The sequence below is a fragment of the Rattus rattus genome, chromosome 1 (genome assembly GCF_011064425.1).
Source record: "Rattus rattus isolate New Zealand chromosome 1, Rrattus_CSIRO_v1, whole genome shotgun sequence".
Lineage (NCBI taxonomy): Eukaryota > Metazoa > Chordata > Mammalia > Rodentia > Muridae > Rattus > Rattus rattus.
Genome location: NC_046154.1, coordinates 128,966,107 through 128,985,365, shown reverse-complemented (window position 1 = coordinate 128,985,365; position 19,259 = coordinate 128,966,107). Strand labels below are relative to the sequence as shown.

At 39.4% G+C, this 19,259-nt stretch overlaps 1 protein-coding gene across 2 annotated transcripts; it reads right to left on the bottom strand.

Annotated features, from left to right (window-relative positions):
* Nucleotides 1-906: 906 nt before the first annotated feature.
* Otud6b (OTU deubiquitinase 6B) lies at nucleotides 907-17,709 on the bottom strand. Of its 2 annotated transcripts, XM_032905612.1 has the most exons (8): nucleotides 17,414-17,581; nucleotides 16,638-16,789; nucleotides 14,020-14,100; nucleotides 8,699-9,011; nucleotides 6,827-6,888; nucleotides 3,818-3,924; nucleotides 3,073-3,123; nucleotides 907-2,022 (listed from the first exon to the last, which is right to left on the bottom strand). In XM_032905612.1, the coding sequence occupies exons 1-8, from the start codon at nucleotides 17,493-17,495 to the stop codon at nucleotides 2,013-2,015; spliced, it is 858 nt and encodes a 285-aa protein (XP_032761503.1). In that variant the 5' UTR covers nucleotides 17,496-17,581; the 3' UTR covers nucleotides 907-2,012. The 2 variants fall into 2 exon arrangements, with proteins under 2 accessions (XP_032761503.1, XP_032761495.1); XM_032905604.1 differs by lacking the exon at nucleotides 907-2,022 and having other exon boundaries at nucleotides 2,738-3,123; nucleotides 17,414-17,709.
* Nucleotides 17,710-19,259: the final 1,550 nt, after the last annotated feature.

Here is a 19,259-nt window from a genome sequence, read left to right as displayed (position 1 = left end):
GTGCGTAGGCACTAAAGAGTCATACATTAACCAACCTTGCCTGGGTGTGAGGGTCTAGAGACGAGTGCCTAAGAAGGGTCCATTTGACTGGGGAGAGCAGATAAAAGGTGAAGCAGGTGAAAGCACTTGCCTCTGAATAAAAAGCTCAGCAGTTTCCCGTGAGGTGAAAAGGGTAGGTGTTCAGCGAGGAGAGAACAGGAGTGGGTGTTGAGAGGGAAGAGTCAGGGTGAGTTCAGTGATTCACGTAGAGGGTGGGGGATCAGTGAGAAGAATCAAGGGTGGGTATTCAGTCAGAGAAAACAAGAATGGTTTCAAGAGAATTTATGTTACCAGAGTTAAAAGATGAAGAAGGATTTTAAATAAGATAAATTAAAGAAAAAACATTGGTTCAACTTATGTTAAAAACTAAAGTTAAAGTTATGAAACCAGCAAATACATTCATCAACTGAGCTGATCTCTCACTGGTTCATGACAATTGGACCAAGACACTGCTTGTGGGCAGGGACCAAATTGTAGACACAGTTGGCACAGATGTGTCTTTTATTGATGCACATCTTTTAAAAACAAAATAACCAACCAAACAAAAGAACCTCTTAAATCTTACACAATGATTTTAGAACTTACTGATCTAAAATAAACATCCACTGATCAACGTAATCCTAAATTTCCACCTTATTTCTAAAAGCAGTAGCTTAACTGACCACTTATTTATCCTCTCTCTCTACTCTGTGCATACTGATATGCTCACATATTTATTCAAAGGCCCTGAAGTACAAGAATCTGTGATTGTAACATTTTCAATATGTGAAAAAAAAAAAATACAAGCTGGATAGAGCCTGAAAGCAAAATGAGTTCTGCTGCTAAATTCTGAAACTGTTAAAAAAAATGACAATTTGAACATATACATATTGATTCAACTCCTTTATCATTTATTCTTTTGATAAACATCAGATAATATGAGCAAAGTTATCTTGCTCACAATAGTTACACATTCTTTGTTTTACTTTTTACAGGTTATAAATATATGTAAGTAGATAAAATTCTTGGTTGATGACACATTTCAAAGTGTTGACATGTTTTCAATCAGGACTGAAGAAAGCTTGTGGAAGTTCCATCAGACCAGCAGCAGCAAACTTAATTTGCATACATTGTTCTTAAATCAACACCTACCATTTTTAAAAGACTTTTCCATTTATAGCTAAAATGGTGGAAGTAGGCCATACATTTTATTCATAAATATACTGGCCTTTGTAAAATAAAACATATAAACAAAATTTTGAAATACATAATTAAGTACATTTGAATTCTTGACAGAACAACAAAACATTGAGTTATTTTTAGAATCTCTGTTGAAAGCAGAATTTTCAATAACTTTTTCATGTTTTGTTCTATAAATCCTTAAGGCTGATACTGAAAAGATGAGGATAGCATTACTTCAAAGTAAGTTCAAAGCAGTTACTTTACAATATCATGCTTTTATAAATTTCAGAATAAAAAAGGATCAAAAGTTACAAAGCAGCTACCCTTCAGAATATACCGTGTCGCAGGCAGAGTATGTTTTAGTCAGCTGGAATGACCTCAGAAAGGTCTGACCCCAGTCTCTGCCAGCTTGCCACACTGTTACCTGCTTTAACATCATAAGCCCATTTTTACTCACAGACAGTATACATAGATCAAAAGTCCAAATATTATAACATGATGCTCAATCTTAGTTATACTTCTAACTTGGAAAAAACAGATCACAACAAAGTTTCCTTTTCATAAATTGTTGTGTTTTGTTGGTGCTAGAAATTGAACCTTGAGCCTCATGCACAATAGGCAAGGGCTCTACTCAAGGTGTGTCCCATCCCTTGGTACTCTGTTACAGCAACCACACTTGTGTGTGTGGGCACAGCTCTCTCACAAAGAATACTGTTCTAAGTGATTTAAAATCTGAGTAACATGAGTCGTTCCACATAAAAGTCTTCTGTGCTGATTTTACCACACAGCTCTGTGCTTCTGAACAGCGGCTTTCAACTCTTCCTATACATAAAATAGAATAATCAAACATTTGAGTGGAAAAAAAAAGTAACACATTATGTAATGAAATAATCTGTAGGCAGGATTTTCATTGATCCCAGACAGTGAGCGCAGCAAGCAGAGGCCTTGTTAGGACAGCTGGGAAGACTTAGACAGGGGGCGTGACCACGGCCTTTCTCTCTGCATTACCACAGGGCCCCTTCCACAGGTGAGCGGTGAGAGGCCACTGGGTGCCTCTCAGTAGGAAAGGTTCTAGGGAAGGGAAAGCAGCTGAGCAGTGCTGGGGACAATGTAAAACTTCTCAGTTGTCATAAAGAAACAAGGTTCAACTCTAACTCCAGCCTCTGGCGGAAAAACCAGCAATGTAGGAGTTACACACTTTTTAAGCTACACATACATGAAAGGGAAGTCTCCAATTTGTTAGAAAGATTCAAAATTGGCACAATAAACTCCTAGTTTCCACTGATTTCGCTTCATTTCTTTAAACTATACTGATTCTCATTTAAGTATTAAAAATTCTTATACTGAAGTAATTTCTTCTTAGCAGCAGAGACGTGCTGTGTAAAAAGCAGCACACATGGCTGACCCTAGCGAGACCAGTCACGGGGATGGCGAACACTTTATCAGCGTCGATAACCTGCTGTTATGATGACAGAGACCGAGTCTCCATACTTTCAAGAAAAATTAAATTGAAATCCTTACTTTTGGAACATAAAGCTGTGGGGCCAAAATTTTAAACAAAATTTATTCCAAATCAGAATGTGCAGGCCAATTAAAACTGATTCGTGGGAAGAGTAACGCCTTGGCCTGTGAATGATATTCTTCTCCACAATAGACTAAGTTGTAAAAATGCCACTAAGAGAGCACTGATTAAAGTCACTCCAATGTATTTGTAAAAAGCCTGTTAGTAAGCTTATTCATAAAACTCATTTAAGGTAGCTGTGTTTTTCAGTAGCATTTACAACAATCTAGCACTTGGTAGATGGGCACACTCTATAAACAGTGTAACATTTTGTAAACTAGCTGCAATTTTCAGTAGTTGAGTTCACCAACCGTGTAACAGAATTATAATGTTCTCCTAAGCCATACGCATGCCTCATGTATCTGAAATGAAAAGAATAAAATTGCATTTTGATGAGTTATTTTTATCTATAAATGTAATATTCAGACATATATAAGTAAGCACTCTGAATGTCCCAGGTCATAGAGACCTCATTAATGGACTATTATGAGCATATTCATTAAAAGGTCAACATTATGTGACAAGTTTTGGAAGTGACGAGTCCAGTCAGTAGAAACACAAAGGCTAAGATGTTGAGGGCTCAATGAGCTCAAAGTGTCACTGAAGTTCAGACCACTAATGGTAAGAATAGCTAATAAACACACACACACAACACACACAAGAGAGAAAAACTAGAGAAATAATTTCTCCAAGCTGAATATGAAGGGACAATTCTCAATCATGTAAATATATTCACAGCATTAAGGGTGACCTCACCTTTTAAGCTAGTTAAAACTTAGTGCGGTTAATGTCAATTGGAGCAACACAAAACTAGTCCTAAAATTTCACAACCTTTTGAAGAACTTTATTCTTAACTCATACAAAAAAAAAGGCTCAGTGGTCTAAGCAGTTATGTAAATCACACATTCAGGTGTTTTCTAGTTCATTGATTGCCCTTAACATAAACAGAATTAACTCAGCACTCTGATTAGTCAGTATATACAATCTAATATCTTTTCACATGCCTTTTTGTTTTAATTATGAAAAATAAAACAGTAAAATGTTCTAGGTACTTACACTAGTACTAATGGATTCCTTGGATACTCTTCACCAACTATAATAGGAGGAGCATCTGCCTGTAGTATCTCGATCGGTGTTTTTAAGATGTGAGACAGAGCTCTTAGCTACAAGGGAAAAAAAATGGATCAGCAAGAAAAGCAAAATTTAAATCTTATTCAAATCACAAAGGAATGAAGTACATACACAGAATATGGCCAGCAGTTAGAGCAGAGATTTGCTCTGTTCGTATGAGCACAAGAGCTGAAGTAAATGGATGCTTAGTTTTGTGAATCACTGTAAGACTTAATACACAACTGATCAAAGGCAGGAGCTGTCCTGGACACACAACAGTGTTGTAAAGATACCAGTGCCAAGACTGGTGGAGTGGGTGAAGAGTGGACTGCTCATTACAGTCTCTGAAGCTGAAAACGTCCCATTTTTCACAATGCTACAGGTTTCTAAGTACCAGTGGCTAAGCATCAGACCAAACTGTTACCAGCCAAAGGACAGGGAACAAGGTCTGGCAAATCATGAGGTTCACTTTTAAAAGCTTCTCAGATGCTGATGCAGTCGGGTTCTGTAACTTTTAGCAAGAACAAGGTAAGTGTAAGTATGTGAATTGCTTTGCCCTGTGCTCACAAGTTATATTACTTTAATTTTATACCCTGCAATAAAAACTTAGGTTCAAGCCTAATAGCAGCCAGTAATAAAGTAATGCTAACAACTATTGACACACCATGACCAAGCACTATAAACATGTGTGTACTTTATGTGGATTATTTCAACCAGTCTTCCTAACTTTATGGAACAAATATTGGTGAGTTGAGGGTTTTTGTCACTGTTGTCCTGTTTCTGTTTGTTGAGGATGGCTTGTTTGTTTATTAATTTCCTTTAACATGACCCCAGATAGTTCAGAACTTGCTATGTAGAGCAGGCTGGCCTCAACTTTGGGAGTCCTCCTGTCTCTGCCTCCCAAGTACTAACTAGTGTTCCAGTGAGGAACAGCCTCACTTTACTGTTACTTTTTAACACCTGGAACCTGAGGTAAAAGGATGTTATAAGACTTCTGTGGGTCAAACAGAAAATCTCAGGACCTAGTTGAACTAATGCTGAGTCTAGAACCTGAGTTCCTAACCAAATCCATCAGTACTAGCCTTCCAACATCCTAATGTATGTGTCTGCCCCAACTACAAAATTCAAACCACAAGCATAGAACCTTTAGGAGTCTTTGAAAGAATGTCCAAAATTACTTCAAGAATATACAATGGATTCTATGCTACATGAAAAAATAAAATAAAAGCCCATATTCTACTTTGAAAAATGTTCCTCTGAAACAGTTTTAAAATTTTCTTAAAAACTAGCAGAGAATAGTTGCAAAGCAATAGCAATGTCTTCGAAAAGCCATTTAATAGGGCCAGTGATGGCACAGCAGGTTAAGGCCCTTGCCACCAACCCAACAACTCAATCTGATTCATATGGTAGAAAGAACATCAGCTCCTGAGACCCATCTCCCGACAGCCACAAGTGCATTGTGGCTCTCTTGTGACCACACCCACACCCACACACTGGGTAAGATTGTCTTTTGGCTTTGGTTTTAATCAAAAATATACATTTATTTAGCTGTAAAAATAACTTGTACTTTAAAGAAATTCACAGGCAATGATTGAGCAAATATCCTTCCAAAGATGGTTTTTAAAAGTGTCTCAAAATATCTCAGTTTAACAGAATTAAGCATCCAATAGCATCATGTTACTCTGGGAACCTTCACATTAAAGTAGTTACAGTCTTTTTATCCCTGTCATTACTAGGGGAACATTTGCTGTGTCTGAATCAGGAGAGAAAACAATGGGGATGGTTCCCTCTGGTGGAGAGGTCCAACTACAGCACTGTACTGAGGAACATTTCCATCTCAGCTTCAGACAGTGTGGAGGGTCCTCAGAAGCACAGACCACTAACGACACCAACCGCCTTCACAGAATACTAACACTGCTAGAGCCACTCGCCTGGCAGCTCAGTCAGACACATATTCTACCAGGGGTCTTCCTGAATCATCTGAAAACCAGAGGACATGATGCTGGAGACTCACCCAAGGCACAGAGGAAGGAAAAGTCAGAACGTGAGCCTAGGATGTGCCTTCTCGTCCTTTCTCTAACACCTCAAACTGCTTGTCACCACCAGACTTAAATAGTAAATAGATGTTTTGATGCAATTAAACATGGTAAACAGTACATTTTAAAAACTAATGCTCAAAGAAATAATGTTAAGTTTCTACATGTGTGAGTATATTGTTTTCTTACACAAGAAGGCTGATGCACTGATTTATTGCCTTCATGTAATCCACTATCAAGGAGGGATTCAAAGATAACAGTAACAAATGTGTTATGATAAGTTTTAGACAAAATAGTTTTATTTTGCATAGCCTAGGCTGGTGTTAACTACTCCTCTGCCCTGTCTCCCTAGTGATTGGACTACAGGCACACAGGAGGTCCAACCCTGGTTCATTTCTATTTCTGATATAAAGAAGTTATTTCTGCACCACTGAACTACTAGATTAAAATTCACTTTCGGGGAATAAAAATCTACACCTTTTCTTTTTTTGTAAGACAGGGCCTCCCTGTGTGGCACAGGCTAACATCTGAGACGGCGTTTCACCAGTTTAGATTATGGTATGCACCACCACACTAAGCAAATCTTCATTTAATTGTCTTCATTTTTTTAAATACAGAAAAATCAAGCAGATTGGCATCTCACATGACAACACACCAACGAAACACCAGCTTCTGTTGGGTCATAAATCCAACTCTGGGCTACGTAAGAGGAAATCATACGTCACTTACCTAAGGGGACATGGTTTAATCACTGACACAAGATTTTATAGCTCTCTATTTCTTTGCCAGGACAAAAATGGCAAATATAGATAGAAAAGGACATCTTCAAAGAAAATTGGGCTTAGCTAAAAAACATGTAAAAACTATAAGCGGGATTCAGAAATAACTTAATGCCTACAGTCACTGTGAACCAGCTTACCTCAAGCTGACCACCCCATGCGGCCGTGTTTACAATATCGTCACAGTACTTTCCAAACTCTTCTGTAGGAAACAGATAAGAATAACTTCTCAAACCACACTCTTTTGCAGCTCCCACCATCCCTGATCAAGAACATCTCCCTTCTGCACCACCTCCCTTTAGAAGTACACTAAACACACCACCCCACCTTTCCACCATCTTTCTATGGAAGAGCAAAGCACTTTTGCTTCTGGTCTTCCACCTGAGATGCAGAGACATATGTAATTAACTGCTCTCTTCATCATCTAAAGCAATGACTCCTAAGTGTCAAACATTCACTATCCTGACAAGTGTTCTAAAACCAAAACTGCATGCGAAACGCCGCACAAGGTTAAAACATGCAGTCCCTCTATATTTAGGCTGACTGCAAGAGCCTTGAAAGAGTCAAAGTACAAATGAGCCTAACCTCCCCAGGGCAGCAGCAAATGGTTTCTCTGCTTGTCCTTTTACATATCTTTGCATGAACTTATCAATGTCAGTTTTGGACAAGGAGACTTTACTGAGTGGGCCTAACAAGTAACTCTCTGAACTTACAATAGGCTATTACTGCACTGGTAAATGCAGCACATTCAAATGGACTAAACAAGAGATGGCACAATGGCTCCATTTGCTCTTTCAGAGAACCTGGAAAGGAGTTAAATTCCTAGCACCCACGCAAAGCTCACATCCGTTTGTAACCCTCTTCTGGTCCCCAAGGTCTAAGATATAGTACATACACACAGATTCAGTCAAAACAACATAAACATAAAATAAAAATAAAATGGGGCCAACATCCTTCCTGTCCAAGGAAGGGAGGAAAGCTAAAACTAAAAGATAATAATATGCACCATGTGTTAATCTCCATTACTACTAAATCTTCATTGCTCAAAACAGTCCCTAAAATACTTTGCCACCTTGGCCTTCAATAAAAATTGGTTGAAAGGATGAACTAAATCCTTTTGTTTGTTTCTTTGATGCAGCATAAATTAAATATTCTACATCTAGTAGAGTGGGGTAGACAAACTTAAGGATTCTGATACATGAAGTCGCACCTGAGATCTCTTCAGATTCCCAAGGCCTGCCTCACTCACCATAAATGAGCAACTCAATGCCAGCGCTCACCCTGTCCACCCTGTGCTGTGTGCTAACTTCTTCCATGGAGGACGGAGCCCTCCAAGGAGTCACCATACACCATCCCTTCTCCAAGCCACCTGTCCATGTGGCCCTCCCAGTGGTCATTGCTTTGCCTGAGATCTTCCATTTCATTACTCTCAGCAGCACAGAAGCCCTTCAGATACTGACTTGGTTTCATTCTTGTTTGGAAGTGGTGTAATTTTTTTTTAACTTCATCATAAAAACTGTACCTTAATCATTAATTTATGATAAGGAATACTGTTCATGGGATTTACAAAATCAAATTTCATATAACTAGTAACCTTCCTGGCTATACTTTATTGAAAGTACATACTTCTCTGAGTATGAGTAAGTTAGATTTCATAATCATATTCTACTCATGGTCTTGGATGCTACACACACACACACACACACTTACAAAGACTGATCAAATCATCGCCTCATTCTAACTTTGCTAAATGTCATTTGTTCAATGACTAACCCTACTCCTCTTATTTTTCTTCATGACTTACATACAGCAATTAATATATTTTAACTACAATACAGTTAAGTACTTAATAGATAAAGTAAAATATATCTACATTTCAAGTTATAGAAAATAAATCTGTCTAAATGTTAACGATCTTTTGTCTGTGTTAACAAAGGTCTTGCTACACCCAGGAAACACTTTATTTGAAAACCAGAAACACTAACAGAATGTAGTGGAGCAAGCTAAACTACCTGGCGTGTACATGTCTCCTGTGTTGGGGTTGGTTAGGAATGGCAGGAAGTCGTCTGAATGGCTCTGCATGTACTCAGCAGTCTGCCTCCTTAGGGTAGCCACAGTCAGAGCAGAGTCTTGTTCTCTCAGCTGATCCTCAAGTGCCCCATACATACAATGACCGTCAGATGGAATATGTTTCATTTCCAGTTCTCTGGCTGCCAATATCTGAGCAAGTTTTTCATTCTCTAGATGTCTGGCTCCAGATAAGTTCTCAATCTCTGCCTCAGCTATCCTTTCTTCCCGCTCCTTTTCCAATGCAGCCTTCTTCTCCTAGGACAAGAAGACAGGAAAATTAATGATGTTAGGGTTAATTCACATCTGATGAGAATGGAGTCATCAGTCTATTTTGCCATTTCCTGCTCCCACAAGAGCTGCCATTTTGATCATCTCCCCATTTGTAACACTCTCTAACTACAACCCTTAGAGCACAGTTATCCCACTCATCTAGCTGCTATGTTCCGAGCCCCTCGCTCTGTACTAACATATAAAGAAAGAAGACTTTCTGTAACCAGGTGCCGTGGCCTAGGTCTCTAAGTGGACCTGGACACTGATACAGAAGGATTGCATGCCAAGGACAGCTTGAGCTGCAGTGTTCTAGTCCAGCCTGGCCCACAACGTGAGAGCTTGTTTCACAGAAGGAAAGAAATGGAGGGACAGGGAAGCAGGGAGGGATATCTTCTTTAAAAAATCTGCTAATTGGTTGGGGATTTAGCTCAGTGGTAGAGCGCTTGCCTAGGAAGTGCAAGGCCCTTGGTTCGGTCCCCAGCTCCGGGGGGGGGGGGGTATGATCTGCTAATTTGTTTGCTTATTTGAGGCAGTGCCTTACTATGGTAACTGAGGCTGGCCTATACTCTCCAACCTCCTACCTCAGACTTCCAAGTGTTGGGATTAATGGTATTGGCAACTATCCTCATAAGAACAATTTAAAAACATGTGAACAACTTGACTGGCCAACTTCAAAGTACTGTCTTAAGATTCAGTGGTCCAGTTCCCATACTGGTACAATGCCTTTAAACCCAGGACTTGGGAGGCAGAGATAGGTGGATCTTTGTGAGTGCAAGATGAGCCTGGTCTACTAAATGAGTTCCTGGACAGCCAGGGCTACAGGATAAGATCCTATCAAATAAATAAATAAATAAATAAATAAATAAATAAATAAATAAATAAATAAATAAATAGATTGATTCAGTTCTCCTCAGCCTTAAACTACATGAATATATTTAATCCCAAAATACTCCAAGGTTGTATCACTCCACTACAGTGGATTTACTATGTTAAAACAACTAGAAAGATGCTGACAGATAATATTTTTAATCTATTTTTTAAAGGTGGGTACAAAGCGTTAGTTAATAAATAGATTTTAAAAAAACTTGCCAAACAATCCAAGTATTACAGTTATACTAAAATCCCTAAGTCACATGATCCTCTATAACTCTCTAGAGCTCAGAGTAAATATCCTCCGAGATTTTCTTTTGATTAATGGTAATAAACACATAATTACAGAAATTGTGACACATCCTTTGTAATACAATATGCAATATGCTTTCTTACTTAAATAAGAAAATACAAATGCTTAAAATTTCCTCATGGCTGTATATCCAGGCCTGGTTAGGAATCAATGGAGTCAGCATGAGATTTGTCCCCATGGGAAATTTGGAGACAAAGGAACACATTCCCATATGTGAACTACTAAGAACCATAAGACAGAGGACATTCATGTTTAACAGCCAAAAACAATTCACAGAACTAGTATACAAAAGTTTCAAGAGATGAAGTAGCTGGCTAAAGACAGGTCCGTCACTAATAAATATTGTTCATCCTAACATAGTACTAAAAAGTAGAGGTCTAAACACAGCATTTGTAGTTTGTTCTTTCTGGATGGCAGAACAGTCTATTTGGATGGTTGTCACTATGCCTTTATGACTTTATAAGCTCAACCACAAATGGGTTGGAGGGAAATTGTCTTTCAACCCAAGAAAAAAACCCTCACTAAATTTTGCAATTTTTTTAAAACTTTATTTTCTTGTATAGTATCAGTATTTGCCCCCTTATATGTCTGTGCAACAAATGCATGGGGTTCCTGCAATCCAGAAAGTGTGTTGTATGTCAGTCAGATCCCCAGAACTAAAGTTACAGATGATTGAAAGCACCATATTGGACCTGGGAAGCAAACCAGGTCTTTTGGATGAGTACCTAATGCTCTTAACCACCAAATCCTATTTCCAGCACCTGAAAGTCTTGGTTTAGTAAATTGCAGAAGGAAGGAAAAGTGGTAAAGCAATTTTCAGAAAAGTTAGGGACTTCGGTGTCCTAATTTCAACTCCCGAGCAGAGGAAGTAAATTCAATAAACTGAGTCTCCACAATGTGCCACAAGAGAGAACTTCGAATGTTCTTTTGTGGGTTTAAGTAGCTGACAGCGGAAATAGCTCTCCAACAAAGAGACCAGCTTCAACCACAAGAAAAGTAGCATGGTGTATCTCTCTGGTGTCTACAACTGTGGGTCTGGGTCATACATCTCAAAACACAAGATGGCACTGTTACTTTATAAAAGACTAAAACCAGTTTCATCGGGGAAAGGAAGAATAAGCACCTTAGACATCATCTAATCCAAAACCCCTCACTTTCCTCTTCTGAGGAAACAGCACGCAGAAAGATGTCCAAAGGCCACACAGCCGGTTAGAGCAGAGCGGGACCGGGACAACACACAGAGCTCCTTCTGTGCAGGCACCTGAATCAGAATAAAGGTTGGAGCAGATGGCAGCTGGAGTTAGTGTCATACACTTTTTCACTGTCGGAATGGAACTTCATTCTGTCTTCCAAGCCCTGTTAAGTCTCTTGAATACGAACTTCTAACATTAACTTATTTTTCGTAATGATCTGCTTCAGTTAAAAAGCAACTGAGTTTGCTTCCCGTAAATCGGGTGGATGAAATCCATTGGAGCCTGGTCTCTGTGGGAGTTTCCTACTTTAGGAACTTTTCTACAGGTTTAGTACTAGAGACAGAACGGCAATCAGGTCTAAAAGAAGAGGTAAAAGGCAGGAGCATGCAACTCATAAACACACTGCTAGCAAAACTAGTCATGCTGATTTGAGCACCAGTCCAGGGCTGTGTTAAATCCTCCCTCTCAGGGCTGGAGAGATGGCTCAGCGGTTAAGAGTGCTGACTGCTCTTCCCGAGGTCCTGAGTTCAATTCCCAGCAACCACATGGTGGCTCACAACCATCTGTAATGGGATTCAGTGCCCTCTTCTGGTGTCTGAAGACAGCTACGGTGTACTCATATAAATTAAATAAATCTTTAAAAACTAAAAAATTTTCCTCCCATCTTTCTCATAAAATAAAAAAACTACATTTCATTCTACTTCTCAAATTCCTTACTTTATAAATCAATTATTTTATTTCTACCTTAGTTTTGTTTTCCCAAAATACAAAGAGCTTCCAAGTTCTTTCCTCCCCTCAATATTTACTGAGAGTTTGTTTGTTTTGGGGGGGTTGCAGCAGCTGGCTCTCTCCTTCCACCGTGTGGATTCCAGGGACTGAACTCAAGTTCTCAGGCTAGGCAACAAGCAACTTTATCCACTGAGCCATCTTCTTAGGCACAAATTTCTGAGTTTAATTCTCCCATGTTTCTCCAGTTTAAAATTAAGACCCCAAAAGAGTCTTATGTTAAATCACCATAAATACGTCATACTTTTCCTCCAGAGTTGTCTCACTACCAATAACAACCATCAGTGGTTAACTTGCTTTTAAATCCTTAGTGCTTTGGCAAAAAAAAAAACAGTTCTAAATAATTTAATGTCCCATTTGCCTATCTTGCATCCAGGTTCCATTCTGGTAAGCATTATGAACATTTAATGTTCTCTACTCCAAAAGCCCACTAGATTAACTAAAGATGCTGCAATTAATAGGTACCAATAAATTTTTAAAATTGTTACTTTACTGGCAAAAAAAATTTGTTGATGTATAGAAGCAAGGTGACAACTGGGGAACCACAACCAAAGGGATGCCTATCATAAATAAGGAGTTGAACCCTTCAAGACAGCATGCATTCTAAATGATTCTTTGAAATTCACAATGGCAATATTAGTCACCAGTAAAATTTATACAAACATAATATTTAATTATTTGCAACTTAGCTATCATACAAAAGGAGACTGTCTTAGGCCTTTGTAAAAGGAATGATACGCCTACCATGGTAAATATAATTATTTGTTGACACTTCAGTTCTCCAGGCCTTATATTTATGGTTCTGGACAGCTTATTATTAAATACCCATAATGGTCCTCATAAATATTATTTTCCCTTACCTCTTATTGAAACTGAGTGGCAAGTCATGAGAGTACATGAAATTCAAACCATACCTGGGGTTGAGGAGCAGCCTACGGCCCTGTCTGACCCTCAGCAGCACAATTTAAAAGAGGGCGGGGACACCCATTCTTCAGACCTTCGCCTGCCATGCTCCACTATGCTACGTACTAAACACACTCTGAAACACACATTAGAACTTAGAAAGCATGAGCAATTAGTAAAACAGTATTCAGAACCAAAATTCTGAATTTTAAACTTCCTTTTCTAAGGTCGAATGACTTAGCTACCCCCTGCCATTTTCATTATGCTAAGAACATTAATTCATTCTTTCTGATAACTCTAATGCTATCTCATTCCACATTTGTTTTTATTACATTATTTCTCCAGCATACAATCTTATCTAAACATTTATCTTCCCTTCAAATTATAAAACATCCTTAACACCGAAGTCCCCTTCTCTGCATATTTAATGTCATTAACCATTATATTAACCATGACATAAGTACCAACATAATTTTCTGAGAACTCTGGATCTCTGTGTGTTTTCTTGCATTTCTAAGTGCCAGTCTTCGCTTCAGCCTGAGCACTAAACTGGGTTTTGCATCAGTCATATGACCCCACTCTTCGAAATTTTTAAATTAACTCTACAATAAAGTATTTGTCTAAGAAGAAAACAGTTCTTAGCTCCCTGATTTTTACAAGAATTGCAAACTAGATATCTTACTTTTTATTCCTTATACCTATTAATTTCTGTTGAAGGCCAGAAAATAAAACCCTACCTCACAAGGCTGTCGGGACATGAGATTTCAAAGTAAATAGCTTAGACTATCATCTGACATGTGGTAGACACTTCTTAGTTCAAGTTCCCTGACAAGGAACTCCAATTTTTTTCTATTCGTTTCTTATGTGACACCTAAGAAAGTATTAAAGCATACAACAGCTTATATACATGGTGATATGACTTCCATACCCGTCTCTTTTGTGCTTTTGAAATCCGAGGTGGCTGACTGTCAAGTACCAAGTTTGAAACGTTAACAGCAACAGAATCTATCTGAAAGAACAAAAGCATTAAGAAAACAAAAGAAGGAAAGAAAAAAGGAGGAAGACAAAAGAGAAAAATCAATTAAAAAATGTTTTAATTTATTAAAAATGTTAGGTTACTAAATTGTTACTGAAAATTAAAAATGTATCCAACCCCTTACTTCCAGTTTGAGCGGCAGCATTAGGCACAGGACTAGACAGCATGCTTTTGTCACCTTTCTCTAAGTCCATGGATCTGTAAAATCACCAAGCTTTTTGTACCTCTACAAACACTAGGCTCACCCTGCATACCTCTGTCCTTCCTGAACCTACTCCATTATTCTAAATACCTTATTTCATTCATTCAAGGACAGCCTTCCTGTCCAAAAATGCTCACATATAAAATCATTTGCGCTCATCGCTTCCTTCATATCCTTTTTTCTTTTTTCTTTTTTTTTTCGGAGCTGGGGACCGAACCCAGGGCCTTGCGCTTGCTAGGCAAGCGCTCTACCACTGAGCTAAATCCCCAACCCCGCTTCCTTCATATCCTAACACTGACAAGTCACTTCCCCATGTTAATAGCCAGAGCTTAATGAGCATTAGCTCTTCAGGTTAGAACAAATGAGCAATTTCTATCTTTTCCCAGCTACAAACTGGTAATTTCGCTAATAATTACAATGATTCATAGATCCAAATGTTAACACTGCTAAAGAAGTTAGCCTTCTACTTGGATAATTAGCTCCTTATTATAACTGTTATTTAGTTACCATTAATATAACTGAAAGTCAAACTACTGTTTAGTATAATAAATATATAAAACAACCCAAAGCATCTGAGAGAGACACAGAAGTCTCCAAAGACGATATCCCAGTGATAAATTATTAATATTTCCAATAGACTTAATAAACTCTATGGATCTTATGGATTTTTTCCCCTTTTTTGTGGGGGAGGGGGAATTCTGATAAAAAACTAACAGCCAAATTAAAAACAGAAGAATTTGGGGAAAGGCCAAACAAAACAAGTTTAATGACAAAGAGAACAGTTCTTAGCATCTTAGCAGGTAAGTAACAAAGGACAATGAACCAAACTTTTCTTTCTCTTTGGAAACCTATGAAGAAAATCTTCAAACTGAAGGCCTAAAAGAGCAAACAAAACACCCTGCTACTAGAAAACAGGAGACAATTAGAAACACAATTACCATAATGCCATAATGCCAACATTTCTAAACACAACAGCACACCTTGTTTGGTTGGGGTGTGTGCTCGTGTGCATGTGTGCATGTTCATACATGCCACAATAGGACACAGAGGTCAGAGGACAACATGTGTGAATCAATCTTCTCTTCCATGTAGGCTGGGTTCCAGGGATAGAACAGCAATCACCTTACCTGGTGAACCATCCTGGCAGCCCCAAAAAGGTTTCTGGTCACTCACTCTCTTTTCTGTTGCTGCTGTTGGGCTTTGAGATAGGGGTCTTGCTATGAAGCCCAGGCTGGGCTCAAACTCACAACCTCCCTGCTTCTGCCTCCTGAGTGCTGGGACTATAGGCATGTATCACCAAGCCATGCTGGAGATTTTAATAGTATATTAATAGCAAGGAAGGCCAGGAACATGATGACTAGGAAATGAAATTAAAGACTTTGACACTATATTTAATACTCTGTGTAAGTGGACACACAGAAACGGTTTCCGTGTAAACAGAACAAAAATGAATCAAAATTTATGGAAGATGAGATCTCTCGCAAAGCTAAGAAATTCCTATCAACAGTTAACTGAGGATGTAGAATAATATATGGCCCCTTCATATCCAAAAAACATTCAACAAGTTACTTTATGACATCTGGTATAACGATGGGTCTTGTTTTGAATTCTAGCTTTTGTCACCTCAATAACTATTATGACTTCAGGGCAAAGTTCTTAATCTCTTTAAGCTGGTTTCCTACTGGAAACGTGTGATAATCTACATTATTTCAGAGCTAGTATCTTACAGTGTTACTGACAACTACATGCCTTCAACGAAGTAGCTGGTGCACACATGAGCAGAAGGATAAACACTGAAAAAGATGCATGTAAGCATATTCCCATTAAAGCATCACTACTTCATTCAGTACATACAGCCCTTCTCTACTTAACTATAATTTCAGATTTACTGTCCCATGTGGAGAAATCTACCTTTCACTCATGAGAAACCTTACCTAGTACATGTTATACTTTACATGTTTATTAGGTTAAGTAGGCACTTCTTTACTGTGCTCTCTTTAAAAAAAGGAAGGGGAAAAAAATCCAGCCATGAGCCTGGTCACAAAAATATTCAGGAAATGTAAAGCTAGGTGTGGTGGTGCACGCCTGTAATCCCAGCACTTGTGAAACCAAAGCGGTAGAATTTGAAGTTACAGTTCAAGGTTATCCTCTGCTCCAAATCCACATGGGTGACAGCCTGGACTGTCTCAAAAACTAAGGCCATGATGACTTGATTTCAGAACCAATTGTGAGAATGGAATCGATAAGCAGTTCAACACATTTACACTGTTGTTCCCACGGACTCAGAGACAAGCTTTGCTCCCCATACCTTACTGTCCTTGAAAGTCAGTTTCAATTGCTCAAGTTCTTCCCTGTGTTTTTGCTCCATTTCCCTCTCCAATTTAGCAACATCTTCCGTGAGTTGCTTCCTCCTCTTTTTGTCGTTTTTGGGAACGGCGTTCTTCATTCCCTGAATTTTAGCTAAAAAGTCATCAAAAGCAACGTGTCAGAGCCCCCAGAGGGAAAAGCAGTGCAGTAAGAGGGTGGGAAGAGGTATGATTATAGAATGTAATGTGATTATAGAAGCAATTAATCATGACACAACAATCAGCTATGGAGAATGGCCTGGATGGGGCTTGCGACTCAATGTAAACACAACCTTGAATTTGTTTGGTTTGACAGGGCAAAACCAAGGTTAAAATACATATATATATTAAGATAAAATTCCCACCCTTTTCTGTGACGTCAAGCCAAGGTAAAGCAATTCAGAACACACCACTAAGTCCAGGCGTCGGGAACTGGGGCAGGAATGGGAAGGGAGGCAGAAGAGGTTCAAGACTTTGGCCTCCAGGCACAGCAAGCAGCAGCACGTGCGCCGCACCGGCTTGGGGTCCACGGCAGGCCGCATACGGGGACATCTCCAAGGACTACAAATTAAGAGGGTTGAGGAAATGGGGAAAGCTGGACAGGACAGACCAAAAGTTATCTGAGGGGAAGCCTAGACGAAGCCATGGCTTGTGCTCCTCCAGGTTCCCGAGGGCACAAGTCACGGTCCCAGTCCTGGCTGTGGACAACTTTTTACATTCCCAGCCCCCTTCCCGTCACCTTGCAGCTCCTTCTTCTCCTTCCGATGCCTTCTCATCAGCTGCTCCTCATCATCAAGCTCTTCAGCCAAGATCTCCTCCATGACGACCAAGTGGCCGGGAACACGCGCTGGAGCAGTTCGGCACCTCAGGCAGGCCAGCGCCTCCCACCCCTCAACCCTCACCCGGGGCGCCATTGGCCGCCGGGAAGGCCCAGCCCCGCCTCAAGGCGGCTCCGGATCCAGGTCTAACCACTGAAACCCGGAGAAGCCGACATGGGCTAGGGCGCCTGCGTGCTCGGACCGCTCTGGGCGGCGCGCCGGAAGCTGGGACTCTGCGACTGGGCAGGTACCCGGCGCTGGTGCTTCTTCAGCACAAAGCTACGCGCCAGGCGATTGGCCCTGATCCGGCTCACAGAGATGACGTCACGAACGCACAGCTTTCAATTTGCTCTTTGAAACGCTATGTAGTTGTTCTCTTTGCCCAGACACATTGAAAAGATTTTTTTTTTTAATTTTAATAAAGCATGGGTTGTTTTCAATGAGGATCTCTTCGTTGCATCAATCATACAGTAGCGAATTGTTTTTTTTTAACAACGTGGTAAAAGGGTTAAAGCTAAGTAAGAAATGCTTATTCTTGAATAAGTGAAGATAAAGATAAAAAAAGGCCTAAGCGTCGTAAAGTCCATTATCTAAGTTCAATGGTAAGACCTAGATTCATTAATAACAGTGATGTCAGGGTGTTTTGAAGATTCGAGTCAAGACTTAACAAATGTAAGTCATATGTGCCACAAAACCAAATTAGTAAAGTCAAGAATTCTCACGGAATGATGGAGCAGGTCGCGGGTGGAAGACCCAGAGTGCTGGTTCAGTGAAATAAAAGAAAATTATGTTTTAGGGCTGATCGTAGTGGTGCAGGCACTTAGGAGTCAGGGAGATCTCTGTGTGAGTTTGACGCCAGCCTGGTCTACAGAGTGAGTTCCAGGACAAGCAGAGAATTACATAGGTGAGACCCTGTCTCAAAAACAAATAAATGGGTGAATGAATGAATAAGTAAATAGATAAGTAAATAAAGTGTTCTTTTTTATATGAATGCCTGGGACAGAACAAAAACAAATGAAGTTGGAATAATACTTCTGAAACTCACTGAAGGCTTATTTCCAGAGATTAATAAGCGCTGTACAAGGGGTACATTCAAATTTTGGTGAAGAGAAAACATCGTCTAAATGCATCCTGTTTCGTTTTAATTTCAAGGTTGGGGGTGGTGTATAAGAATTTAAACTGAGACATCAAGTTATGATCTAAGATTGTTTTTCTACCGACACTAAATGCCAGGAAGCAATGCAATAAAATCCTAAAGAAAAGTGGTTTTTATACGAGAGCTGTATACCCTGCCAAACTTAGAGACTAGAGATTTTTGGAGTTGGACTGAATACATTTCGCACTGTGATGTGGACCTCAGCTAGAGGGCCAGGTAAGTGGAAGTTGGTTTGAATGAGAATGAACCCGCATAAGTTCAGATATTTGAATTCAAGGTCCCCAGTTGGTGGTACTGTATGGGTGGGTATAGGAGGTATTGCATTGCTAGAGAAAGAATGTCATTGGGGATGGGCTTTTTTTTTTTAATTATTTTATCTTTATTAACTTGAGTATTTCTTATTTACATTTCTTTTTTTTAAACATTTATTTATTTATTTATTTATTTATTTATTTATTTATTTATTTATTATGTATACATCATACATCTTTCTGCCTGCATGTATGCCTCCAGGCCAGAAGAGGGCACCAGACCTGATTACAGATGGTTGTGAGCCACCATGTGGTTGCTGGGAATTGAACTCAGGACCTCTGGAAGAGCAGACAGTGCTC